Raw genomic sequence first — 27,707 nt, 5'->3', positions numbered from 1 at the left:
CTTACCCATTATTTGAAATAACTTAGCAGTTTCACAGTCACAGAATTGATGCATTTGTCTTACCGAAGAAAAAAGTTTATTTATTTTTAAAAAAGAGTCCAAATAAATTTGAACATTAAAAGTTTTTCTTGCGTGTCCTAGATATCTACAGAGGTCAGTGTACTGGGCTGAGGGCATCATAGAGCCTCTGCGCAGCGAGTTCCACCATTTCACGAAGGGAGTCGTCATCTTCGCTTCCTGGCTCACAGTCAACTGTCTGGGAATAAAAAAAGAAGTAAGTTAGGAAAATTAGCACCTCATATTCCTTTTCAGAATATCAGGAATGGTGATAAGGGGAAAGGAAAGAGTAGCTATGCGAATTAAAACTAAAGATCTTTAGAGTTTTCAGTGGTGCTGTCTATTTTTAAATGGTCCACCACCATGTAGAAGAGTTCTGTGAAGACTTATGGAAGTCTTGCTACAGAACAAGAAAATTAATTTAATGTTTTGTTAGTCACTTGCTTCAAAACTACTATGTGAAATGCCTCAAGTTCCATAGATTGCATTTGATTCAAAATCAAATAAAACCACACAATGTTCAGTCCTTGCAGATTGAATTTTATCTGTGAATTCATCCCCATTGTATTAGGTTAATATTGTAAAATATGGGGATTCAGAGATACTGGTGCCAGTACTCCACCTCCACACTGATGTTCCCACACGAGGTAACATTTACATTACAGTTGAACCCAAACATGATTATTTTATCACTATAACAATTTTAAATGTATCCACAGAGAAATTATGGATGCCCCACCCAAACAATCAAGTTTCTCAACGCTCAAACTGCCTGCTCTCTCAAAAGCGAGGGGCAGCAATTACATGCTAATATTATTCACAATCCCATGGATTTTCTAAGCACTAAGACAGTAACTTCTCGATTTCTTAGACCATCTTAGCAATCTACTGTAAGAACACTGGGTTAAGAGTTAACATGGAAAGAAAATCCACATAGCCCATCATTTAGTCAGATCCGTATTAAATAAGTTTTGATTTAACACTAGACGAAAATGAAACCTAATGTTTTGGTTAAGCAGCTTGCACTTTTATCCAATCTATTTCTTTTTTCTCTATTGCAAGAGCTCTTTTCATCAGTGCTGTATTTTTTTCTGTACTATGTATATATTGAAATGTATCTTGCTTTATTGTTATGAAATGAAAAACCAACAACACAGGTAGCACTGTATATTAACCACAAAACTGTTACCTGCTATCCTCTTAATGCAGTTAGCATTCATTTGTTATGTTTCAACAGGTAAATTTTGGGCAGGAACCAACCTTTTCTTCTGCATCTGCAGAACACTTAAAATATTTTTTGCCATCACTAAGAAAAGCACCCGAGAGCTACTCCAGTGGAATATATTACTGCTACCCAGGTTTTTAATATCTTATTAATAAGTACAAAAGGATCAAGATGACCAAAATATTTATTAGCATAATTCCTATTGAACATAGTACAGATAAATAAAGTGCTTCACTGTTCATACCCGAGTGTCCAGAGAGACGTTTGCAGTCTTTCCATCTACTGTGACACACAGAACAGAGCCATCTTTTGAGCTTACACAGTCTTCTCCAAACATATCCCTAAAACAAAGGCCAATACATGTAAGACATGGACAAACAGCAAACTTTTGCGTTCTTTCCATTAATCTTAGGCTTCCAAAGGCATTTTGACAGCAGAGTATCTCCTTTCAGAAACTATTATTTAACCCACTTAGATAAATCAACAAGTGCTGGTCTAAATTATTGTGAGAGAGGGTGTCACATAACAATAAATATTTCACTGAAATAAGCCTCATCATAAATAAAGGGAAGTATTCCTTTGATTTTAAAAGAGATAAGAATTCCACTTAAGTAACAGAACAAACATCAGAATAAGTTTTAAAGACATGATCTCAGATTTTTTTTTTTATAAGCATTCATAGCATAATTAAAAACCATTTCTGGAAGAAATAGTTGAGTCCTGGACTGAAAATTTCTATGATGCTGAGGACTTTTTTTTTTTTTTTTTTTTTAACAGTACCTCTGCCTTTACTTAATTCCCATCCTTCATAGAAATTTGACTGATGTCAATTTGGATAGGCTATTTTAAAATAATTCTATCTTTAAACAAGTAAATGGTCAAAAAATTACTATATTCACATGATTAACAGCGATCACTTTAGTTTAGAAAAATATATATGAACTTACTGAAGCATGATCTCCATTCTCTTGCTGTACAAATCCATATCTACTTTTTTAGAAATTTTCTGCACTGCAGCTGAAAAGAAAAAGTCATCTTACTTTCACAGACATTTGCTGAGAGGGAAAATTGGCTAATTGAAATAACCTAGTTCCTCTCAAGAAAAATAATCTAAAAGCTATGCAAAATACAGGCATTTAGACAATTTATAAAGAAAATGTATTTAAAGAAAAGATGGAAAAGTCAAGGAGGTGCTCACATTTTACTTTTATGTTCCCTGTACTTAACACATTTTAGAATAGTAAACTTTGCAAGTCTAATTCTCATTTTTTAATTCTCTTTTTTTTAGTTGTTTACACTTATTACTTTTCACATTTCCTTTATTTAAAAGGAAAAGTAATCCATTTTCATCACTTGTATATAATCCCTCCATTGTCTCTACCTGTAGGAAAATACAGCATCATGGAGTCCAGGAGCATACAGAGAACACCAAGTAAAACTGGAGAGCTAATGTGAGTAGCAGTAATAAGCAAAGACATTCCAGGAATGTGTTCCAACATACAAAGGTTGGAATAAAAATATTGATACTTGTTTTAGACTTCATTTCAAAATCAACACTACCAACTTGTATAGATAAAGTAGAAAAGTCAAGCCAAGTCAGATATTACAATAAGAATTTTTAAAAAAATTGCAAAACAAATTATTTTTATTTTCAGTCATATAAAGAAAGATAGAAAAAAATGAAAAAGCTAAAGTACCATCCAAAAATGAAATGTATATTTTTGATTTGTTTCTGTAGATCAGAACATGAGGGCATGGCTAGAAGTGCTGACAAGAAGATACATGCTAAAAATAATCACAACCAAGATATGAAAATTACACTCTAAATTTGCTTAGATCAAGTGAACTGTATAACCTTTATGCAAAAATAGTGAAAGAACTGCTTTCACACTGCTGTGTGAATTTCTCAACTCAGGAGAAAGAATTTTTAACAGATTTATTGAGACAGGTGTGAGACTAAACACTTAACACCGTACGAATACTTTTGTATAACACCCAATGAATATAATTTTGAATTCTGCTTGCCTGACTTCATCCAAATCTGAAGTAAATAACTCTCTAAGATGTACACTCAACTGCTACTTACTTCACAAGGAGAGCAAGGGTACACAAATGCAGAATTTAATAATCTTTGTAAGATCTTTTTAAATAATAATGTATATTGCAAGTAATGGCTTAAAAAGTGATTTTAAACACTATATGATATTTTTTTAAAAAAGTATTTTATTTTGATAAATGGGTTATCAGTGTCTTGCCCAGCTGCCAAAATTTATTCTCCATGTCATAGAAGGGATGCCAACCCAATATTCAGTACCCACTCCAGATTCTTTGCATAGTGTCATACATACTCAAAAACAAAACAGTGGAACAAAAAAATATAAACTGTTATCACTGGTAATCCCAACAAAATTCCTCTAATTCTTGAACAGCAAAGCAAAACTTGGTATCTGATGGCACTACCGTTACCCCCTGATACCACATGGTTACAGGGTCTTAGTAAGTGTAATTGTGAAATTTGTCAGACTTTTTATAGCATCACCTATCTATCTCTTTCTGTTGTATGGTCACTGGAATACTACTCATGGATGGTAACCATAACTTTTGAATAAGAAACTGAAATATTTCAATGTCTATCAGGAATTATGCAGTTTAAATAGTTTATATACAAAAAAAGAAACAGAGTAAGGTTGCATTTTCCATAGTCAGCTATACATGTTAAGTTGATGTATAAAAGAAAGTTTCAATGTGTTACAAATAAAGAAAATCAAGTTGTAATTCTGTATTTTAGTAGCAAAAAATCTGAAGGAGTTTCATAATGACATGAAGGACAATAATGGAAAATTAATTACAAGGCATGACATCCCTTTAGCTTGATATCAAAAATTAAGAAGAAAGCCTCAGTTAAATAAACATACACTAAACTTATTACCTTTCTGTATTTTAGGATTTGACTGAACTTCCAGTATCACTGTTGTCACGGTGTCTGCATACATATCATTAGCAGGATTTGCCACCCACTGGAAGATAACAAATATATATATGTATATAATTTAAGCATATTATTTGGGCTGAATGAATAATGCAACACAAAAACAACATTCATGGCATTCTTTTATTTTTTCCCTGAATTCTAGCTTAAAATGACTCTCATAAATTTATTATTTTTAACTACTTGTAGCTTGATATATTCTAGTAACCTCCCATGAAACATTCAGGCCACTGAATGTTTCTGAACACATTTATGAAATAGTTATTAATTAACACAACTAGGGGCTGTAGGGAAAGGAGAAAACACCATCTGACCTAATTTCCAATTACTATTTGCTGAATAAAAAAGGACATTGAATCTACCATTAGAATTTTGAACTACTGAATAAAAAAAAAAAAGAAACTTGGTAAGTGAAACAACATGCATCAACACAGGGCCATAGCTCAAGGGAAACTTTACTTAAAACATTTAATCCTGCATGGCATCAATCTGACACTATTCTACAGAAAAGAGAGGATTTGTTTCTTCCCCACCAGTGCCTACCTCAAGGACTACCATGCCTGGTTCTTGGATCACGGTAATATTTTTGAAAACCTTCAGGGCTGGTTTTTGTTGGATTTCTATTTCTTCTACATCACCTAAGAAGAAGCAACAAATGGTTAGCAAGAATAAAATTATACTCAGAACAGGACCAAATTTACCTGCATAAGAAAACAAGTCATTTTGAGGATGAGAGGGGCTGTCTGTTATTATCACAGCAGTTCACAATCCATTTCTAAGCCTGGAGTGCTTACTCTGTTCCTATTCTCTTTATTTTTTTTTAATGTAATATCGGCCATTTTACTTGTTTTGGATTCTTACATTTGACTGCCTTAGTACACTGACCTGAGTGCACCAACCAGCTCCTCCTCTACCCTTAAAGACTTGTTTACACAAGTGTACAGCGTGGTTCAAAAGCATTTTTGTGTGAGGTAGCGTTCAGGCTATGAGACCTGAACACCAACTGAATACAGGTTCTCCCTTCACTGGTGATACGAATTTGACGCTGTCACTAGGTGACTGCCATGAAAAGAAGAATCCTGAGCTTCAAATCTGGGAAAGCATCCTAGAAAGTGTGGGTGCCTTTATTGAACTAGGACTGGAGTTGCCTCTGTGCTTTAAAAAAGCTAGACAGAGGCACTGGGGATCACACTAATAGCAGATTGAAACAGCTTCTGGCTCAGAAAATCGCCAAGAAGACTAGATTCATCCCTCATGGGGAGGGACAAAAGAGGCTGTATGACACAGTTTTTGTCTTGTTTTATTAATTAGATGTCAATAACCGCTCTATTTTGGGGTCGAAGACAAAAAATCATTTAATAAATGTTTCATCAGAGTATTCACTTTGGGGGCTGATAGGAAACAAAAATCATCTGAAACTCTATACTGTTAGATGCTCGTGATTTTGTATTTCAGCTACAGTAGGATCTCTATAGAGGGTTAGTCATGCTCATGAACTAGATCTGGCAGAAGCTTCATAATCTAATAGAAGTTTTAAAATATAAAACAAATCGTGACACTTCAGTTACTGGCAGAGCAAAGAAATTTCCACTCAGAAGTTCTCTGGGGACTATAAGTTCTTTTAAGAATTGACCACCATAAATCACAAACATTTCTTCCCAAATACGCACCAGTAAGCTTTTGTAGCTGGTAATAAAGGAGATTGAAAGGGCCGGTATATGGAATAGCTTGTGTCTGTGTTACAGTGCTCATAGCCAAGTCTGTATAATCTGAAAGATTTTTTAGAAGAATGTATTAAAAATGAGCTTTTTAAAACTGCTTCCTAAAAAAACTAAAGTTGTCGCTATAGTGAAATAATTCTAAATAATCACCAAAACATTTAAGAAAGAGGATTGAAAAGGGCAGTTTGTAGAGTGTATCGTGAGACCGTGAGATAAATACACCATTTGCAGTTAAGGAACCAGCAAAAGCTTTTTATCATATGCATTACAGGCAATGAACTAGGACAGCAGAATTGCTTTCCCCCAGCTCTTTTGACCTTACTACTCCATTTAATTACTCTTCTGTTTTGAGAATAAATCAATTTATATAGCAACATACAGCATAGGAGAAACATGCAGTACTTTCACAGTATCTTGGTTTTTATGCTAAGAATTAATGACATTTTAGAAACGAGCAGGACAACTGACCAAGGTGCACTTCTGCTCTTACTGGTACCTATGATACACACTCAAACATAGGAAGAAGTTTTCAGTAAGTAGGAGAAAACAGTTTTGCTGCTCCACTTTCAGAGAAAGGACAGAAAAGATCTTAAACTTCAGAGGACAATGAATTGAATGCCTTCTCACTTCAACAGTTTAGTACCTTAGGCAAAACTAAGCTGAAGTAGAACTAAGGTGTCCACTAATTACTTATCCAACACAAAAATAACAGGAAAAATAAACAGTGCTGTATGTGTTTTAATGACAGAAGAAGGATACAGTTAGTTTCAATTGCCCACTAAGCACATCACTCTCTTTACTTACTGGAGAGGTCACACGGAGAAAGGATATGATAGTTAAAATTTCTTTTAACTAGGATTCCAGAAATTCTCTGTCCTTGTTCTGGCTTCTTATCTGCTAAAGAGCCCATCACCTGGAAAGAAAACATGCATGTAGGGCAACAAGGCAACCTGAAGTTTTCATGGCTTCAAGTTAACCGCGGAGATGAAATGTAGGTTCCTCAGAAAAAAACAAGCATGGTATAGAATTACTCTGAAAATAAAGGAAGGTCAGCATAAACACGGACAACAAACATTCTGGGATGTAACACAATAAAGTGTTGGTCACGTAACTAACTCCCAGAAATAGCCAGGCGTACTAATTTTCAACAATGCTCCCTAGTTTTCACACAAACTCAGAGATGAGCACTGTTACCTAGTGAGAAGAAATGCCATTCTAATCTTTACATATTTCTAGGAAAAACCTAGAATTTTTTCACCCTGAGGTAGTTGAACAGCAGAGCAGGCTGCCCAGAAAGGCTATGTAGACATTGGAGACCTTTAAAATGGGACCGTGCAGGGCTCTAAGCCACCTGCTGTAGTTGGTCCTGCTTTGACAAGAAAGTTGGACTCCCTCAGGAGGGCTGAAAAGGCTCAAACCAAAGTTTATGAATACAGATCTCACCATCAGAAAAGAGGAATTGCACTGTACAGAATTTTTTATCACAGAACTCCGGGGAAGAGCCAATTTCTTTTCAGCACAGCGCTCCAGCCAGCGTGGTAGCTACCTGTGCACGGCAGCGCATTGCAGCCTGCTCCAAAGATGTCATTAGTAAACAATTAACACCTTGACCCTTCATCTTAGGGTTGTGCTGGAGTTCAGATCTGTAATAACAAGTCCCCATTATCTACAAGTAACTCCACTGCACAAAGCAGTCATGCACTATGTTCCAGTTCTGCTTCTAGGCTAATAAGCACTTGATAAATTAAACTGTGACATTTTGCCTGTCGGTAACACCAGTGCCATTTTTGGCACTGATTCTATAAGGAGTTAAGATTAGGTCCTTATTAAATACCAGTTAATCCTTTTCAATCACTTTTCCTTCAAACTTATGTACCATGAGGAAACTGATGTTAAATTCAGTTGAGTCTAATAGAAGTTGGCTATTAGGGACTAGTCATCAAAAAAGGGTCGTCTTTGAAGGATCTAAACTAGATTCTGATTAGAAGCAGAATGTAGTTCAATTCATATAGATTTCTCTACAATTTCTTGTACATATTAGCTTCTACTTATTTCAGTATTTAGATTTTGTTGTTATATTTAAAGGTTGTATTACAAAATATTGTCATAGTAGTTTAAATGCATTACATTTATTGCTACTAAGAACACATCCATATAAACTTGTAAAATATTGTTTTTTAGCTGCTTTAAAAAAAAATCATTTTACAAAATACACCGCACAGTCATGGCTACAAACTTTCTTCTGCCAGACAATCCTTTTTACAAGGATTTTATTTTACAGGCTGTCTCACTGATTAAAGTATCTAGAGACAGCATTTCTAAATGTCTGATTACAGTCAAGTATGTAATTATTTAATTCAGCCAAAGCAATTATTCTCTTCTAGTACGTATAGATGGAATGGGTGTTTGACAGCGTCTTCCTGAAATGTAAATGAAATCTATTACATTATTTATGCACAGAATTCAGTGCTCTAACATGACTGGAATTGATGTTCTTTGTTGGGAGAAAATTGAGGACTGCCGTTTTGGATCATACAGCAAATGGATTGGGATGATGGGACTGAAAGCACTAGCAGATTTGTCGATAGCAGCATAGATTTAGGTTAGCAAAAATGAAAAAAAAAACAACCCTCTCCCCACAAAACTAAAACAAAAACCAGCCAATAACATTCACACAATGAGTTCCTGTAAAACACATGCAATACAAAAGCAATTTAAATTAGGGTCTTGAAAGAATTTTAAGAATTTTAAAGAATTTAGTTTTTAATCCAGAGAAAAACACTGTTGTACAGCTAAGAAAATACTAATTTTATACCTTGGCAAGTTTTTCTCCTCTGAAGTTTAATGTCACAGCTTCGGTGTTCCTAGGATTATGAACTTCTATATGAACTTCATCATTATCCTCATATTCCCGTATCAATGCTGCTTTCAACCTGGCCATTTCATTCTGCTCACCATGAACTAAAATCTGTAAGAAAGACAATTTTCCTTTTAACATAAGGTATTTGCCCAACCAGACATGTTTAGCAAGCAAATTATCTAAAACTGCCATCCTGTACTTAATCTTTGTGAAAATGTGCATTTCATGATGCCATAATATATGTAGAATAATTGAACTAATGTTTCACACAGTTTTATGCTTGTGTTTGAATTCTGTATATTATTCAAAGGCACAATACCTCGACACTATATGTAGAAAAATACAAGCAAGCAAGTAGAATGCATTATATAGATTTCATTTAATTTTTGTACATGAACACACTGTTATGTTATGAAAGAAAGCATTAACTTCAGTTCAACCATGAAAGTTAGCCTTATGTTTTTGTGTTTGCATGTAGATAAATATATACATATACAAATAAATGTACGATTCCCAGATATTCCTACATACAGACAGTCAAGAGCATGTTCATCTTTACTTCACTAAGGTAACACAGTGAAAAAAGGCAAAGTCTCCACCTTTTATTACTCAAAGGATAGGGATGCTGGCTACTGCTAGACACCAATCGTGGCCTTAATGACTCAAGGCTGTGAACTGGTTTGATGGATCCCACTCTGGAGAAATGGGCAGCATGTATACTAACCACATGTGGAGGTTTCAGGGCCCGGATAAACTCACTAGTTTGTTGATAATCTGTGTGAGCAGAGAAAGAAATGTAATCCACAGACATCTTCAGGGGGAGTTTTTGCCCTGACATAGTTGTGATCTCTTCGGGTTCAGACATGATGTGCTAGAAAAAAAAAAGAGCACTTCTTTAAATAAAAAATTAAAAGCCTCCTGCAGACACTACAAAAACTAAAGCTTTACATTTCAAGCATCAACGAAATAATATCGACAGACAAGTTAAATCTGAAGAAGTGAAAAAAAATCCTCAAAATGTCACAAAACAAACAGTCAAAAATTAAAAAAAAAAACATGCACAAAACACAAATTTCATCTTTTACATGCCCAGCAGATCTGGCAGTTCATTCTTCCTCCACATACATCTCTCTAAAATGTACATGGAAATTATAACAACTGTCTGATTTCTCTCTCTAAAGGCAAAGCTAAACATTCCGGTTGCCCTTAGCTGCTAGAATTGGGAAGAAGGATTTCCTTCTCTACAAGCAGACAGTGGCACAACATGCACAAGGCATGATCTGCTAGATTTAATGCTGACTCCTCTAGCACTGGGGCTAGGGCTCCCCCTCTCAAAGATCTAAGCATGGAGAAAAGTATCAGTCCTTCTCTCTCATGACAAGTTAACTGCTCCTAGAACAGCTCATTCTCTGTAACATCACTGGAAATGACCATATGCAAATTTTCGGTATATTTCATTAGTAAAGTGCAGTTAACAGCAATCTTCTCCCTAAATCCAAATAAACACACCTCCTGTTGGCCAATTCTTTTTAAATGCAACATGCATGCTAGTTTGTATTAAGAATTTGTGGTGCGCTAACAACTCACCTTAGCAAGTGTTCCTTCAACACAGTACCCGGCTATAATCACTCCATTCCTCTTATCTGTGCACCAGCTCTCAAACAGCTCTCTGGATAAGCCACTCTGCATCATACCTGGGGAAGCCATCACCACACTCGGGCCGATATCATCAAAATGATCCATACTCTAAGTGGAAAACAGCAGCAGTTACCATAATCCTTCAACAACACAGAAGTAGAGCCCGACATTCACAGATTACACAGCATCCTCATAAAAAAGGGTTTTCATAGGAAAATTCCTCCTCCTAATGCCCATAAGGGGCAAATTATAAGCATACAGATCGATACTGGAAGAAAAGTTGGGATGTAAGCTCCCCTCATCCAGCCCTCTAAACAGTGGGAGAGCAGAAAATTCAGATATAAACCTGTAACTATTAATCTATTAGGATACTACACATGCAAACAATTCAGCAAATATGAACTCTTCCATCATTCTTCCTCTATTATAAGACAACCTTACCTTCAGGTTACTGATATGCTTGAAAACAAAGGGATTGTTGATGTTGATTTGCTTGCGGATTTTGTCATTCATGGCATTGACATATGTCTGATAAACTGCCATGCACTTCTTGGCCAAAGAGGAGGCATAGTAAATAGGGATATCGTGGAGTTCTGGGTGATTTTGCCAGTATTCATCTGAAAAAAACAAACAAACCTACATATCAGACAGCTCATAAACACAGCATTAGCTCCAAAATGCATACTTCTCAGGAGTGTTTATACTTTTTGTAAAGCAGATTTAGCAATGTTTTTATCATTTTTATTATAGAAAATCACAATCATGGTCTGTTTTTTTCACCTGGTCTATTGGAGAAGAAAAAGCAATCATCAACTACAAATGTAGGTAACTCTAATACAAACATATGGACAAGAAAGAGACGAACTTCAAATATTTTTGGCCAACCCCAGTCAATCACCAGTTTCAGCCACAAGGTATAAGAATATGTGATACTACACAGCACTAAATTTACTTTTACAACAAAATAAGTTCTACAGCACTGCAAGAAAGCTTAAATGTCTCTGACAAATATAAGTTATATATCTGACAGCCAGAGACATCTGCACATAGATGGGTTTGTGGGAATTCACTATATCAAAGTTCTGTAAAACAAATCCACGGACTTCAAGGAGTGAAGGGATTACCCAGTTACACGCCTGGCTTCCTGTATTATCACCAACAGTTACATTTTACAAGCTTAACTGAAACAAAAACAGGAAAAAAAAATCCTCCACTTATTTTTAATTTATTTTTATCATGATGACAGTAGTGATGACCTTTACTAAACATGAAGAAGAGATCTGAATGCAGATACGCAAGCATAACTCATTTTCTCACTTGGGTACAGCTCTGCTAATATAAAACATATTTATATTGCAAAACTGCAGAACAATCACCCAAAAGAGTAGTATGCTCTTTTGGCTGTATTTGTACATTAAATGATACAGCTTTAACTTAACAGCTTTGGTCTGCAGACCAAGTTTTCAGAGTATGTCAGAGCAGCTCTCTGCCATGAATATCTTAATAAGCTCAAACGTAAAAGAGAAACGATGGCCAATAGCAGGATTTACTCTACTATCAAGAGACTGCACTCATCATCATACATTTCTGTATCATAAGTATCATTTCTGTAGCATTTACATGTACAGAAATGTATCATTTCTGTATCTTATTTTTTTGCCAAACACATATGGAAGGAATACAAACACAGAAGCCTGCGGGTTCAGTTGTGTAGGCATGTGAGATGCAATTTTATTTTCTACCTAATTAAGCATCCAATTGCGTGTCTAGCTTTAGTAGATGTACTTCCAAGCTTTCCTTTAGAATAGCACTTTAATATCTACACACAGGAAGGAAAGACAAAAAATTCCAAACTAATGGCTACACGAGGTTTCAAATGTTCAGCTTTTACCTCTTTTCTTAAAAAAAAAAAAAATATATATATATATATCTTGATCGTTAAGAATAATCCTACTATACAACATTGACTACTACACTATGCCTAGATCCAAATTTCTTATTAACATTTGAATAAACCAATAACACATTTTGAAAACAAATACCAGCTTTTCACATTGATCTAAACTTAAATGGAAAGTAAGAAAAAAAAATCAAGTATTGTAGGTAACATTTTAGATTTAACACCTCTAAAAATAAGCATTTTAAGTTTGAGGTAGTTATCTTTTGATTCTGACAGCAATTGCACAAGAAAAAAGTCTAGTTAAAGATCATAGTACAAATTGTGCTAAAAGGAAGCACAGAAGCCTGGAAATACTTTAAAAGTTGTTGTATCTGAAGTGCCTTACAACAACTATTTCTATCTTTTATGTGAAGTAGCTTATTATGACCACGTATAATTTTTCCCCTCCATTTTGCTCTTCTTAACAAACCCTAATTTGCTTTCCCATTGTGGTTAACACTTTAGAAATGCTAGAAGTGCCTGTGGTTATGGTCTTCTCAGATTTTCCTAGAAAGATTTCACATAGGTTTGTGAATTGAAGGGAAAAAATAGTAAAATTTTGGAAGAAAGCATACCTCTTTTTAGCAAAGCTTTTGAAATAGAACAGTCATGTTTTGATTACTAACTTTGCAATCTAAGGTAATATTTTGCATTTGCTGAAATCCCAGTTCAACAGGATTTGAAGGTTGAGCACGTATTACTGTGGAATTACCTGTTCCTTTCTAGGTCTCCTTTCTACCTCACACAGCCAAGCTGCCTGTCCTATAAACACATTTTCAAAAGGCTTCTTGGGTGGTTGATTTTTATTTTTAATTTTACATTTGAACAAACAATATTACGTATTCTCAAGTAGTTAGCATACTGAAAAATTGCTTATGTTTAAAAAATTCATATACTGGAAAAACTGCACGTGAAAACATTCTCCTTTTTTATTTGCCTTTTATTAAGAGAAATTGGAAAGATACATACCTAAAATTAAAAGTAGCTCTTGAGCTCGACCCAGGGCAAACACAGGAATAAGACCTCTACCTCCTCTGTTTACAATGTCATGAACAGTATTGCAGAATCGTGCCTCTCGCTCTTCCCTTTTCTCATGAATATGAGTACCATAGGTGGACTCCTACATACAGAAAAACCCGGTATTAAAAGCACTGACACAGACTAATTTCTGATCTTCTCTAAATCCAATAAAATTCAGAAAAACACTGGTGTTACCGTGCAGAAACAGAACTTTCATTTTACCGTTAAGGACTTCCATTTTTGTGTCATTACATCGCATGCACTAAGTTTTCAGCTTTATAGTATGTTGGGGCAGAACGGGGAGGGGAAAGAAGGGAAAAATCAACCACCTCCCAACTCCAAATTCCCATAACCACCTCCTCCACCAAGATAAATAACCTTCCCCCCAAGCTCCTACCAGCAATTTGGAAAGAGATCCTTTAAAAAAATAAAAATAATAAAAGGTAGAACTACAAATTTTGATGCTCCTTTTAAGAGGTTTCAATTTTACCACATTTTCCCAACTGAAAATGCTGCCACTTCTTTGATGAACAGGTTATTACATTAACATGGCTCACTAGTGGTACATGTTTAGAAACACCTAATCTAAAATATGGGAATTACATAAAATACAAGATTCTGATGTGATTTAAAATATAATAATTATCAGTTACAGAAAACAGTCAGATGGGACAAAACAAATGGAATATTTTCAGCATTACTCTAGAAAATCCCACTGGTCATTTTGAAATAAAACATTTATGTTAGGATTTATTAAAGAAAAAGATCAGCCTACATTGAAGTTTGTACCACATATCTAGGAAACACAAGCTGAAACTTGGTAAACTGCTTGTAAAGACACGTCTAGAGGCTTATGAAACATTATCAGAATAATTATAAAATGAAAATTAGATGTTAAGACTTTTTAATACAGTAAAAAAAAAAAAAAAGAAAGAGTGTTTTGAACACCCAAGTGTTTGGATATTGAACATCAGTCACATACTACCATTAAACCTCCACTGTCTTTCTCATGCCGTTTCAGTTCTAATTTACTGATATCCCTGTATATATGTAATTACTAATATAAAGAAATAATTTTGTAACACTTACAATGATAAGAATATCAGGCTTAATATTGGGAATCTCAGCTGCCATCAGATGTCTGTCTTCCTGTCTTGAGAAATCACCTGTATACAAAAGCTGTGAGACACAAAGAGAAGCAGTTACATATAAAAAATAAAAATAAAAACATATATTTTAGCTACAATAAGTAGAGGTATTTCAGGCAGTACCTTAATTACAACAAAACTAGGTTAAAAAAATATATATATACATACTAATTTGGTACATAAAGGTACAATTTTCACCATTTTTCATATATGCACTTGCCATTTAAAGTACAAACCGACATGAAAAACTACACTAGGTACTACCTGAAAAAACAAAGTAGATAAATTGGCATTTGCACATCAGAATGCAAATACAATGAATAACCACTATTTTTTTTAATTCTTTCTAAAAATTTATGATGCTTACAAAAAGCCTGTAGTCAAACAGATTTTTCAAACAGAGTGATCATGTTGTCTGTTATACCAAGAAGTTTTAAAAATTTATTAAGTCTGGAATTCTCAAGCATTATAAACCACAGACAAAGTCCTGCTAGAGAGCAAGCCTTGGGGCCTCTCTTCCCTCTTCAAGGCTTTTCTTTGGTGGTGATTATCCTACTGAACTCCAATTTATGAGATTAGTTTTGCATACCTGGCATTGACACAGAGCTGCCTGTGATTATAGGATAATTTATTTAATCTCTCTCTGTCTACAAGTAACAGGTACTTTCTTAGGTACTTTAGCATTAGAGTGTTTTGAGAAAAATGTAACTTGCAATCTTTGATGAAGACCATTTACGTACCCAGATGGGCAGACACGGTAGATCAGAATTAGAAAAACAGCCACCAGTTTATAGCTTTTACTAAAAGGCAGCTTCAGTAAGACTGCCTCAGCTATCAGCAGACCAGCAAGGAAAACCACACATTTACTGATTCCGAGTCTGAGACATAACTCACTCCTGTAAAACCCAAAGTTATTACCTGGTTCAATACACAAATGTCACTTGCTCCTTTTAATCAATGAGAAAAGACATGCTCCAAGTCAAGGCTTCCCACCTGCATGCCCAAGCCTGCCTGACAGCTCCAACCATAGCAGCGAGGTTTGGTGGACAATAATAATTAATGATTACATTAGAATTCAGGCCTAATTTCAACTGTGTAGCAAAAAAAAAAAAAAAATACCTTCACACCAGCTATTTCAATCATAAACATGGCTGCTCCCAGAACGTGGCCTGCGTGGTAGCACCAGAATTTGATTCCTGCCACCTCTTTCACTTCATGGAAGTTGATGGTTTCAATCTTGTCCATGCTTTCTTCAAGGTCTGTTTCTGTATATAGCATGTCATCCGCTGATATATTACTGGAAAAATGAAATGGCTAAATATCAGCTAGTTTTACCAGCTTAGATTATACAGCAGTTGAAAAAAAATGTTCCTGGATTTTTCACCATTAAGAATAAGACTCCCATTCGGAAATGTCATGCTTCCATGGCATTAGAGACATTTTTAAATTACAAATTAAGTCCAGGAACGCTAATATAGTTCACCTCAGTAGAGTTAACATGTCTCTTTAAAGGCCATGTTACAACAGTCTTTGCATTTTAGGATCTGCTCTTCATATACCAGTCCTCAAAAACCAAAGCAACCCCAACCACTTTTCCCATTTGCATAGAATACACAAGCTACAAAAAGATTGTTTATCAGACTTCTGACCCAAATCTGCTGAGTGGAAATAAGCTCAGGACCACTGCATTCACATAGTAAAGATGTGCTTGAGACATGTTAACGGACAAGGGGGGAGAAAAAAAATAAAAAAAAAGAAAAAAAGAAAAAAACAACACCATGCAAATAGCAGCACTCTTTGTACCTTTTTGCCTAGGTCTAATACTTAATTTGACCTTGTCCTGAAGAGTGAGTTATATCTTTAGGGGCTTAAAATTCACTACTTCTGCAAAGCTTAAGAAAAAAAATACTGTCATTAAATAAGATCAAATAAGAGCAATTAAATAAGAGAGAGAGAATGGGTAAAGAAAAACAGATGGGAGTGAAGGAAAGAGACACTAATAGATTCAAGGTTCAAATAAGGCAAATGAAAAGAATAAGAGGAAACAAGGTAAAATTTTGTTTTGATTGATAGGAAATTATTTTAGAGACACAGTATCCCTGAGGCAGTAAAATGATTCATTATTTCTAATCTTGCTACTAGTGGCAATACCCAGGTTCACCCAGCCACCTTCAGCAGCTTCACCTTAAGTTTCCCATTGGGTATACAGGGGAAATAAATCAGCAGTTAAAGAGAAAACCAACAGGACAGCTCACCTGACTTTGACATAGTCTGAAAGAAGCCATCTGTAAATAGCTTTTGTGGCATGAGTCATAAATGTCCTTCCTTTAAAACTTGTTTTCTGCAAAAACCATGGTAAAGCTCCACAGTGATCTAAATGGAAACTTAAAATAGACACATGAATCCCATTAATATGTTACCAGTACACAACGCTACCATATAATTCACTACTTTACCATATTGACATAACATCATGAAAATTGTCAACCTCATTGTTAACTATGCTGGTCTATATCCTGTACATCAGAAACTGGAAAAACAACTGAGAAAAGGTAAGAGTAACACAGGAAATTTGCCATTAACTGTGAAGATTTTGCCCATACAATTTTAGAACTGACTTTTTTTTTTTTTTTTTTACACAGAAATTTAGACAGAAATTTAGAGGGGGAAAAAGTAATTAAAACATGAACTTTAAATAAATTTATTTGGTCACACTTCTAATTTGACATATTCTAAGGAATTACTTTTGAGATACAGGCAAAACAAACATTTAAAAGTTTGCATAAGTATCTAAGAACCTTTTTCATATAGAGCCAATAAAACAAAACAAAACACAACAACAACAACCAATAATTTTCACAAGTCTTTTAGTAGCAAATTCATTCTAGAAGCTGTCACAATGGTCAAAAGTGACTGAACATCCTTTATTTAAAAAAAGTTAGAAACTAAAATTTTGCCATGCCACTACCATCTATGTAACACCTAATTTCAGCCTCTCGGCCTACAAGTGTGAGTGTGGCTGAGACCATGACCTCAGTGTATTTGTTCTTCTAGGTGCAACTTACTGACTAATTAGGAGGAGATCAATCTCAGCAGGGTCTATCAAATCTATGTAAGGAAGAGCATCCATTCCTTCCAGTCCAGGGTGGATGCCACAATCAAGCTGAAAAAAAAAGAAAAAAAAAAAAAGTTAAAGCTGACTGAAAATGGAAGGGATCTCTGGAGGTCACCTGGTCCAACCCGCCCCCTCTAACAAAACACATTAAAAAACCCTCTTCCATTCTGACCTAAAATATAGTTACAAGCAATTAGTAATCTTTAGCATTACTCAGAAAAATGTTTTTTTCCTCAACCACTGCTTTTAGTATAGGATACTACATCTAGGGTGTCTCTCTGAATGATTTATCTCCACAGGTAATCACCTTTTAAAAGGCTCCATTCTTTGTATATAATTTTGTACCTATGCAAGCTTTCATCCACCCTTCAGCACTACCTGAATATACAGAACTGGTATCTGCAAGATATTTTAGTTAAGTGTCTGAGAAGACACCTGAAAAGGGGGAAAAGACCGTGTATGTGTTTACACATGGCTGCTTACACACACCTGCAGCCTTAGGTTCCAGTGAAACCTAACACATACAGGTTTCAGAATCCATACTTCAGACACACACATTCTGTTGGGGATATGGATTTATTTTACAGGACAAACCTTGTAGTGCCTACTATCATAAATGCTATATTGTTCCAGAAAGCTACAAAACCTGCCTCTTCGGGCTGACTTCAGGGAGGAACTGGATTTAACCTGTAACATCTTTTCATGACCTAAAGAGTGTGACAAATCCATTCATGAAGTGATTACCATTATTTTTCTTCCTTTAAACTCCAGAATAATGCATGATCTTCCTACTTCTTGGCCAGCACCTCTGCAAAAGGACATCAGTGTTACCGAGACTCAAACAATACACAGCCTATACAGGTGCCTTTTGGGGGATCACTCTTCTGTGCTGAAATAAGGACTGCAGAGTACGATTAAGCTCAGACACTTAGTATCTCAGCAGTTACACTTATCTCAGAGGAAATTATAGAGTATTTAATACTGCAGGAGGAAAAATATCCCTAGTTTGGGGAAATGATTTTGGCCTCCTTGTGTTTACTGCACAGCTGTCTGTCACAACGCTGAGATGTGTAACACATGGAAAGCTGCTCTAAGAACAAACTACTGGGGACAAATTAGTCTTGGGACAGTCCCGGGGAACACCTTGTATTGGCATCTTTAGCAGAGGAAAAAATATTTACATATATAACGAGTTAAAGCCCACAGAAGGGCTCGCTGTTGAAGCGTAAAGGGTAGAGGGATGAGTTGCTTCCAAGCTGCAGGAGGAAGGGATGCAACCGTCCTAGCGTGAGCCAGGTGATATAGGAAGGCCTCCAGGCTCGCTGCCTGTCAGAAAGCGACCAAAACCCGAGAGGGAAACCCCAAAAAGCCCCTTTAGGGCCGGATCCCCCCCGCCTCCCCTCAGGCTGCCTGGAGCCCGACCCGCCGGCGGCGGGGCTCGGCGGGGCTCAGCCCGGCCCGGCCCGGCCCGGCCCGGCTCGGCTCGGCTCGGCCCCAGGGCTCTCACAGGGGCCGGATGAGCAGCTGGTCGCTCTCCTCCGCCGGGATCAGGGCCTCGGCTTTCCGCTTCGCCGCCATGGCCGCTCACTCCTCCTCTTCCTCCTCCTCCTCCTCCTCTTCCTCCCGGCCGCCCTTCCCCGGCGGGCGGGGCGCTGCGCGGCGCCGGAGGTGAGGTGAGGCGAGGTGAAGGGGCTGCCAACGAGAAGGGATTTTTGGGGGGCTCATAGGGGAAAAAAGGGTTTGGGGGGGCTGCCCGTGTGTCCCCTGAGGCACTAAGCCCGAGGTGGCTCTTGCCGCAGCCTTCAGGAGTGCCTCGGGTAGCTGGGGCTGCCCCTGGCAGTGCTGCAGCGGCTTGTTCCTCAGGGTTGGGGGCCTCGGCGTTTGTTGGGTTTTAAGTTTGTAACAGAGCTGTAATTTTGGGATAGGGTTGCATGGGATGTACATAAGAAGGCAATTAAGCTGTGTTTTAAAGCGATGAAGTCATCTGATGCTTCTAAGTGGGGAAAAACACTTCCAATTTTGTCTCGTTTCTGTGTATCTTCATATTTGTATGTGTGTGTTTATTATATGTGTGTATTATGTAAGTATATTTATTATACATATATGTTTATTATATGTATTATTGATATAAAGTGTATATTTATACAAATTAGAAAGTCCAACAGCTCTCGAAGCTAGGCAGCAGCATTTGGGGTGGATCAGAGGAATGGGGAAGTCTGAGCAGAGATCTCGAGGGACTTTTTCCCAGCCACAAATTAAAAACACCAAAAACTTTCCTGCTTACGTTCCTAGAGCTGCTAACTTAGTGATTTCTGGGTTTTGTATGCGTTGGATACAGTTAGCGTGGTGTTTGCAAGCAGCTCTTTTCCTTGATGATACCAGAGTTTAATTTTTATCTTTCCTGCTACCTAGAGCGTCCTCATTGATCCAATTATGAAAAAATGTTCAGAAAAGGAAAAAAACGACACAGCAGCAGCAGCTCACAAAGCAGTGAGATCAGTACTAAAAGCAAGGTAAGCTGAATTCGGTGTTTGATCTTTATGGCAAAACTTTCACCTGTTACGAGGTGGCAGCTGAGTGGTTTGCTTGCACCGATACTAGGATGTGATTTCATAAAGTACGTGTTATAAGGCCCTTGTATTCTAAAAAGACTGCTTGGTTATTTCCATACTGAAGCCCCCAAGAGCTTCTTCTGGCAGCACATACTAAGATTTGGAAGAAAAAAGTAGCACACTTGTTTACTAGTGATAAATACTGCCTTTAAGAAGGTGCCTGGTGCAAGGCACTGAGAGTGGATTTGTTCTTCAGTATTAGTTGGTTACTCAGCATCTCTAAAAGCTATTCTTCATTTTAAATAATGTGTTCATTTTGTCTGATAGGTTTTGGAATGATCAGTTGAATATTCTGGATTTTCCAAGGTGCCGTTTCACTCCCCTTGCACCGCTATGTTATTTCAAGCATTGGTGACAAGCATGTAGTTGTCAATTTCTTCAAGTTAAGATGCAGTACCAAAAAAGTCTGGACATAACCTTAAGGTTCATTTTCTCTTCTTCTTTTATTTCCACCTTATTTGAAATATTTGTGGACTTTTAAAGGGCTTCTGCTGAATTTATATGAGTCTAACCTACAATGAGGTAGAAAGATAACTTCAGGAAAAGCATAGGGCGTTTTTTTTTTTTCCTTCCAATTTTACAGTGCTGCTTAGGTAATTGAAATATAAATATTAATTTATTTTAAAAAAAGAGTTGAGGCAGGGCATCTAAAAGTGAATTGCTAGTATGTTCTCAGTAGCTTTCTGATGACATTTATTTTCTTCTTAGTCTGTAGATTCCAGTCTCGGAGGACTTTCCAGGTCTAGTACTGTGGCTAGTCTAGATACAGACTCCACAAAAAGTTCAGGTATGTAATCAGAGTTTGAGCAGCAATGTATGGAGCAAAACTAACTTTGTGTGTATTTATCTGTGAGAACAGAAAATGAAAAAGGTTAAAGTACATATTTTTAATAAAGGAATGAATCTGTTAGCCTGTTGAATTATGCATGCATAACTTCAGGCTTCTGAAGTATCTAGTACTGAGTCATCTAGTATTAAATCATTGTTTTTAAAGTAATGTGTCTAACTAAGAAAAAATCAGTTAGCTGTTCTAGCAGTCTGTTATACAGCACAAATCTGATGTAACTTTTTGGGAAACTGTATTGCATGCTCTTAAAAGCTTACATTTGCACTGAAGCAAGTGAAATAGGAGTTTTGATTTTACTTGTTCTTGATTACCAGATCACAGTGTATGGTTGATCAAACAGCTCATTTAAAGGTATATTTATATAAAAGTAGAATCAGCTTTTCTGTGTTTTCTGACTAAAGTTAACTGCAAATCAGAATTAGTATAAACAAGTCTATATGTTTAATATAAAATTATTGGATTCATATAAAATTATTGTTTTTACTAAGGGCTGTTCTGAATCAACCCAGGACAGCTCATTAAAGAGAGGTTTTAATATACTGTGATGAGGTGAAGTGTTGGAAAGTCTGCAAAAAATTGAGGAACTGAGTAAGTTAGCCCCACTAATGCTAATTAGAAAAGAATTACTGTTCTTGAGCTCTTCAGGATTGCTGTTTTATTTTGTTGCAGGACAAAGCAATAGTAATTCTGATACATGTGCAGAATTCAGGGTTAAATATGTTGGTGCCATTGAAAAGTTGAAATTCAATGAGAGCAAAAATCTAGAAGGGCCATTGGACTTGATAAACTACATAGATGTTGCCCAGGTAAGTGCATTACAAAAGAATACCAACATTTTTAGAACGTCCTAAACTTAGATGTATTTTTTTCATGTTATCATGCAGTCTAACATCTTGCCTTACAAGTTTTATACTTACTAGAATAAAATAGCTTAATTTAAAAAGTATATCCCAGTCACTGTGCTATGATCTCAAAAGCTGTACTCCATTCCCTCCTGTTGTATAACTGGGAAGATGCACCCAAAAGGACTTGTGAAGAAGCAGACTCAGAGCTAGGATCCTTCTCATGAATCGTTATGGAATGAGTGTCCCACCTGAAAGCTGTTGCATCATCTTCAGCACAGTTAGGATTAGAACAGAATAGAATAAAGCAAAGAATATCTCCAAATTTCACCAGTACTACAGAATAAGTTTTCCTGTAGAGGAAACTGTCGGATTCTGCTTACATTTGCTTATGAATCTATGACTAAAGAACCTGAATAACGTTTGGGTCATCCTTGCTGTACTGTTTGCTTGTACGTTTTTTTGTACGGAGGCTGTAACTGGATGTCCTGGTTAGGCAGCTGATGGTTTGTACCCTTACAAGCACACAATGTCTGTTTATCTGACAGCAGCTTGACACTTCAAGTATCTGAAACTATTTTTACAGCCAAACACAAAAGTGCTGCTAACCTGGAACTAGGATCACCCAGGGTCAGCGCAGGGTAACAGGGCCAACCTCCCCTCCCACCTCAGATGACAAATTCCTTTCTGGATTCATGCAGTGCTTCACATAACGTAAAGGGATGGGGCAAATGCAACAATGTCAGACTTCACACACTAAGATACACACGGGGTAGTGATGTTGCTGATCCAGTGGACCAAAGTACAAATAAATACGTTTTAGGCTATGTATTTTCATTGTTCATGTTCTTCTGTCTGCACTAAAGGCTTTTGTTTGTTTCCCTCCAAAGCAAGATGGAAAGTTACCTTTTGTTCCAGGTGAAGAGGAGTTTATAATGGGAGTTTCCAAATACGGCATTAAAGTTTCAACATCTGATCAGTATGTAAGTGATTCACAGCAAACTTTGGGGAGAGTTGAGAAATGCTTTCTTTTATTTCTCTGACAGATAATCCCAGTGACCAAGATGTCACTTCTGGCCTGAAGCAAGTGGTTTTAGTTTTTATTTATTTATTTATTTATTTTTAAGAAAAAGCTCTCACAGCAGTACCACTCTGTTTCATATCTCCTTAGGGCTCTGTATTTCCCTTGCTGGATTTTTGATGTGAATCCATTCCTTTTGACAGAGAGCATCAGACAAAAAGCAAGAAGGCTTTTATGCTCTGGGCCCGTCTTTCTCTGTGGCTGTTCTGCCATCCTCTCCTGTGGGAAAAGGGACATTACTGGTGCCCAAGACCATAGGTTCCTGGGCCTGAATTAGTAATTCAATTCCTGTTAGTGTGGAGGAAAAGAAAAATGCATCCTTGAAAAAAGCATCTCGTCTTCCTCTTCAAAGTTGCAGCCTTGTGCTGCCAATCCATGAGTGTGAGCTCACTCCAGCACTAAAACTGTGTAATTTCACTTTATTGATCGAGCCCATTTTTTGTTTGCATTGTTTCCTCCATGTGCTTTATGTTCCTTTAGTGAACTTCAGATAGTTGTTTCGCTAAAAATAAAGAGCCCGTCTCTTCCCCAGGGCCCTCCAGCTGCCTGTGTATAACTCTGTGTTGCAGTCATGTGGTTTCCTTCTGGTTGCCCTCAGAGCCCCAGCTACTAAAATACTCAGCCTTACAAAGTCACGACCCATCAGCAACCCAGCAATGCCTGATCATAAAAGCCTCAAGTGTGAGAGCGGTGCATAGCGTTGCTCAACAGCTGAATACTCTGAAGAGGGCCTGAAAGCCTCCTTTCAGAAAATAAAACGCTTGTTTCCTAATACCTGGGAGGAAGTACAACATTTGGTCCTCACACTTCTGTTTTTGCTGTCCTCCTAATTTCTTAATTCTCAGTAAGAACACAGGTCACATTATTACTTACCATTCTTTTGTACTCTGATAAAGGTCAAATAGGTATTTTTAAGATTTTTTTGTTCATCATTCTCTTTCTTCTGGCTTTGAGCTGAAAGCAAGCACAAGCTGATAAAGCCTTATGTGATTAAGCTAGCTTGAGCTGGCATTTTATTGCAATGCATTCTGTTTTCCAAATCCTGGCTTTTTGCATTTGTGCCACTGTTGACATTTAATTTGTCCTTCAGTGTTAGTACACCTAGCTCTTTCAGGCAGTTCCAAGAGGGAAAGGTTATTTTCTCTGCATTCGTACGCAGACCTCGAAGCAGTATGACTGGAATAAAGCAGATAAATGTCATCAGTTGGGTAGGAGAGCTTAAGAAGGGCTTTGTAGGGTTGGTCTGCAGAAACTGTGTACCAAATGACATCATTGACAAATCTCTGTTTGGAACGGCCAAGCTCAGAAGTGGAACTTGCCAATAAAGCAAGAAGTACACTTTATAAAACTTTCTTCCTCAAAGCACACCTGCTGCCAGGCAATAAGGTGGCAAGAGGCAGGTTAAGTACAGAGAGTGACTGGGGATAGGTGGGAAGCAAATGTGTGCTTTGGTAATATGGCTAGGAATACAGAGCACATACAAATGCAACTCAAGCAAAAATTAAAGCTAAAATTGTGTTAAATCATTGTGTTAAAAAAATGAATAAATTCTTAATTAAAAAACTTAGTTATGGTTTTACCAAGGCGTACTTTTCTCCTGTAAATAAATCTGAAGTATTCTTCTGTCAGAGTGGATCAAAATGTGCAGAGGACTGAAACAGCTGTCACAGTGCTCCACAGTAACTCTTATTTCCTGAATGTTTTCAGGATGTGTTACACAGGCATGCCCTCTATTTAATCGTACGGATGGTCTGCTACGATGATGGGCTGGGAGCAGGGAAGAGTTTACTGGCTTTGAAGACGACAGATGCAGCCTCTGAAGAATGCAGCCTCTGGGTTTATCAGTGCAATAGTTTGGTAAGAGTTTGCTTACAGTCTTTACTTCAGGTATCAGTATTTTCATTTTGAACAACTCTGGCTTGTTCAAAAGAGTTCACTGCAAACAGCTTCCCGCGTGCCATTGCAGACCACATAAAATCAAACTACTCCATTTTGCTTCTCTGCCAAACAACTGCTTTAAGCGAGTTTTGAGAATTTTAGGAGTCCTTCAGCAAGTATTAACGTGCCTGTGTTTATGCACTGCAGGAGCAAGCACAAGCTATTTGCAAAGTGCTATCTACAGCCTTTGATTCAGTTTTAATGTCGGAGAAGTCCTGATTTTCTTCAGCAGCATGTGACCGTGTAGGACAAGAGGCCTTTGTGCGAGGAAGAAACGGGGCTCCTTTGTGATACCACAGACTGGCTGTAGCCACACACAAACTTAGAAAAGACTCGCTGTGCAAAAAAGAGCCATGCAACCTTGTACATGGTACTTTGTCATTCCCCAGACGTGACTTGAAGAAATTACTCCACCTTCAGTTTCCAGGACTACAGACGTTTGTATTTAACATGATATTTTTTTGCTAAATCTGTTTTGTATATTGATGTCAATATTGTAAAAATGTAAAATAAAACTGACACTTGCTTCTATCTTTTTGTCTTAAAACCGGTTTGTTAGTATAAAATGCAGTTCTGCTTGACATAGATCTTAAAACAACAAGAGAAAAGTAGTAGTAAGTAGTCATTTAGTGCTTTATAACCCTAATATAATGTAATTTGTGGTGCCTCCATAGTTCTTACATTCCAGTGAGAATCCCCAAGATGTACTTTTTTTGCCCCTTTACTACTTGTATTTCTCATTTTACATAGCAAAAAGCAAGGGAGGATGACATAAGAGGAGTAGCCCAAGTGATTTTAAAAGTAGTTTTATTTTTCCAGACATTTGACTGGTTAACAAGAGTAAAATTTATTAATCATGCTCTAATTATAAATCACTGCATCCAGGACATTGAAAATAAGAGTTGATTTTCGGTTATACAATATATACAGTTGCTCTGCAACTAAACAAAATAAAAACAACTGAATTGAATATTATACATCTCATAGCATTCTAAGCTGCATTTTTAAATGTCATTTGCTCCTTTTTAAACAGTTAACACAGCAACCTAATAGTCTGTCTATTAACAGCTTTTTGAATCATTATTTTGATCAGATTTGAAAAGTTGTATGAAATACGCCAAAGGTTTGGACTTAAAATTCTTACTTTTATATTATAAATAGATATCTACAGGCTCTAGAATTTCTTTTTCCTCTGCCAGAGGACAAGCAAACTTTGAGAAACGTTGAAAATTTTGGGATAAATTTTGCTTAGCTGCTCCTTATTGGTCCTCAACATTTTAACAGTCTGCAGGGGTAGTGCTATTACACTGAAGTCTAAACGTTTTCTAAGTGACTAGCGAACAGGGTTGTGACATTTTAAAGTGTGTTCCTCTTCTAGCAGAGCCTAAGGAAAATTCGCATCATTGTTCAACTTTACGAGTTGTTACTTACACTATAAGATTCTGTGTTAAAAATACTGTACATTAGGAGATCTGTGCAAAATAATATGCCCATTTACTCTCTAGACTCTATCAGGGATAGAAACATACAAAATAGTGTTGCAAACTGAACATTATCAGTAAGTGAATAAAACTGTAGTGCTAAACTATTACTCTATCATCTTACTGGGAACTTTGAAAATACAGACTAATTTGCTTCAACTTGCAACAAAAATATCTTGAAACATTCCAGTTTGTTCCCCATTTATACTGCAGCAACAGCATCTAGAAAATGAAAGGTCAGTATATACCTAGCTGTACCCACACGTTTGAGAGGCTATCAACCAACTGTACCATTCAGGGAAGGTGATAAAGGGAAGATCAGTGTTGCTCTTCCAGCATTAACGCAACGTGATTTTTCTCCAAATAAGACTACGCAGTGGCCTATTTTCCTTTCTGTTAAATACGAAGTGGCCAATTTGAACACCACTTGTCCAGAGATTCAAAGTTTTCTCGGAAAATCTAGAGATGGAATATTCACAGAACGTGATCAAAGCCAATTTGACCTAGACATAGATTTCTCTTACCCTATGCCATCGGTTGTTTCCTGTAGCACAAGCAAAAACTGGTACAATCTCTCAATATCCAACATCAAAACGATGTCTGATTTGTATCGGTGTTTTCCATCAACCACCCGGGAGTTACCAATAGCCTAGCCTTTGTTCACAAATTAGTAAAACAAATTTAACAACAGTGTAGCTACCATATATGTGGGTATATTATATAAATACAGAGTGAGTTAGCAAACCATCCTTGTTTGCAAGGTAGTGGCACACAAATTTTTATCAAACAGAACATAACGTAGTGTACTTGTGAGGTGTCAGAGACCTTATTGACCACGGATAGTTACCTACATCCTCCACCAAATATGTTCTCTGTGCGAACACATTGCTGGATGATTACGAAATTTCAAGATTTAAAAAAAAAAAAAGCCTAACCACTATAATGATACAAGTGTAAGAAATGCTCTGCAATCCATCATCATGATTAAGTACATTTCAGGAAGTGCAGTTTTCATATCCTTGAGTTAATGCAGTTAACTCGGTAATATTGCCATCGTTTAGATAACCAGCAGTAGTCACATTAAATGACCAAAATGGATGTAACATACAGAAAGAACATTCAAAAAACAGGTTCCACACACGTGCAGCCTAGAAAAATGAAACAGTCTCAAGCTCACAAAATCAGAACTAGAAA

At 36.8% G+C, this 27,707-nt stretch overlaps 2 protein-coding genes across 4 annotated transcripts; one reads left to right on the top strand and one right to left on the bottom strand.

Annotated features, from left to right (window-relative positions):
- Positions 1-18: 18 nt before the first annotated feature.
- On the bottom strand, positions 19-19,306 carry CPSF3 (cleavage and polyadenylation specific factor 3). Its single transcript, XM_084283309.1, has 18 exons — positions 19,220-19,306; positions 18,457-18,520; positions 17,663-17,760; positions 16,853-16,981; positions 15,717-15,894; positions 14,539-14,628; positions 13,399-13,549; positions 10,932-11,107; positions 10,440-10,598; positions 9,577-9,723; positions 8,808-8,960; positions 6,797-6,905; positions 5,942-6,040; positions 4,815-4,909; positions 4,212-4,299; positions 2,230-2,299; positions 1,527-1,623; positions 19-256 (listed from the first exon to the last, which is right to left on the bottom strand). Exons 1-18 carry the CDS (start codon positions 19,288-19,290, stop codon positions 155-157), a joined length of 2,076 nt encoding a protein of 691 aa, XP_084139435.1. The 5' UTR covers positions 19,291-19,306; the 3' UTR covers positions 19-154.
- Positions 19,243-25,476, top strand: ITGB1BP1 (integrin subunit beta 1 binding protein 1). Of its 3 annotated transcripts, none has more exons than XM_084283310.1 (7): positions 19,243-19,385; positions 20,125-20,225; positions 21,033-21,111; positions 21,841-21,977; positions 22,904-22,996; positions 24,802-24,951; positions 25,180-25,476. In XM_084283310.1, the coding sequence occupies exons 2-7, from the start codon at positions 20,154-20,156 to the stop codon at positions 25,249-25,251; spliced, it is 603 nt and encodes a 200-aa protein (XP_084139436.1). In that variant the 5' UTR covers positions 19,243-19,385; positions 20,125-20,153; the 3' UTR covers positions 25,252-25,476. The 3 variants fall into 3 exon arrangements, with proteins under 3 accessions (XP_084139436.1, XP_084139437.1, XP_084139438.1); XM_084283311.1 differs by having other exon boundaries at positions 19,358-19,380; XM_084283312.1 differs by lacking the exons at positions 19,243-19,385; positions 20,125-20,225; positions 21,033-21,111 and having other exon boundaries at positions 21,851-21,977; positions 22,932-22,996.
- Positions 25,477-27,707: the final 2,231 nt, after the last annotated feature.

Source organism: Netta rufina, assembly GCF_964035555.1.
Source record: "Netta rufina genome assembly, chromosome: 3".
Classification (NCBI taxonomy): Eukaryota; Metazoa; Chordata; class Aves; order Anseriformes; family Anatidae; genus Netta; species Netta rufina.
This window is presented reverse-complemented; position numbering and strand designations above follow the sequence as displayed.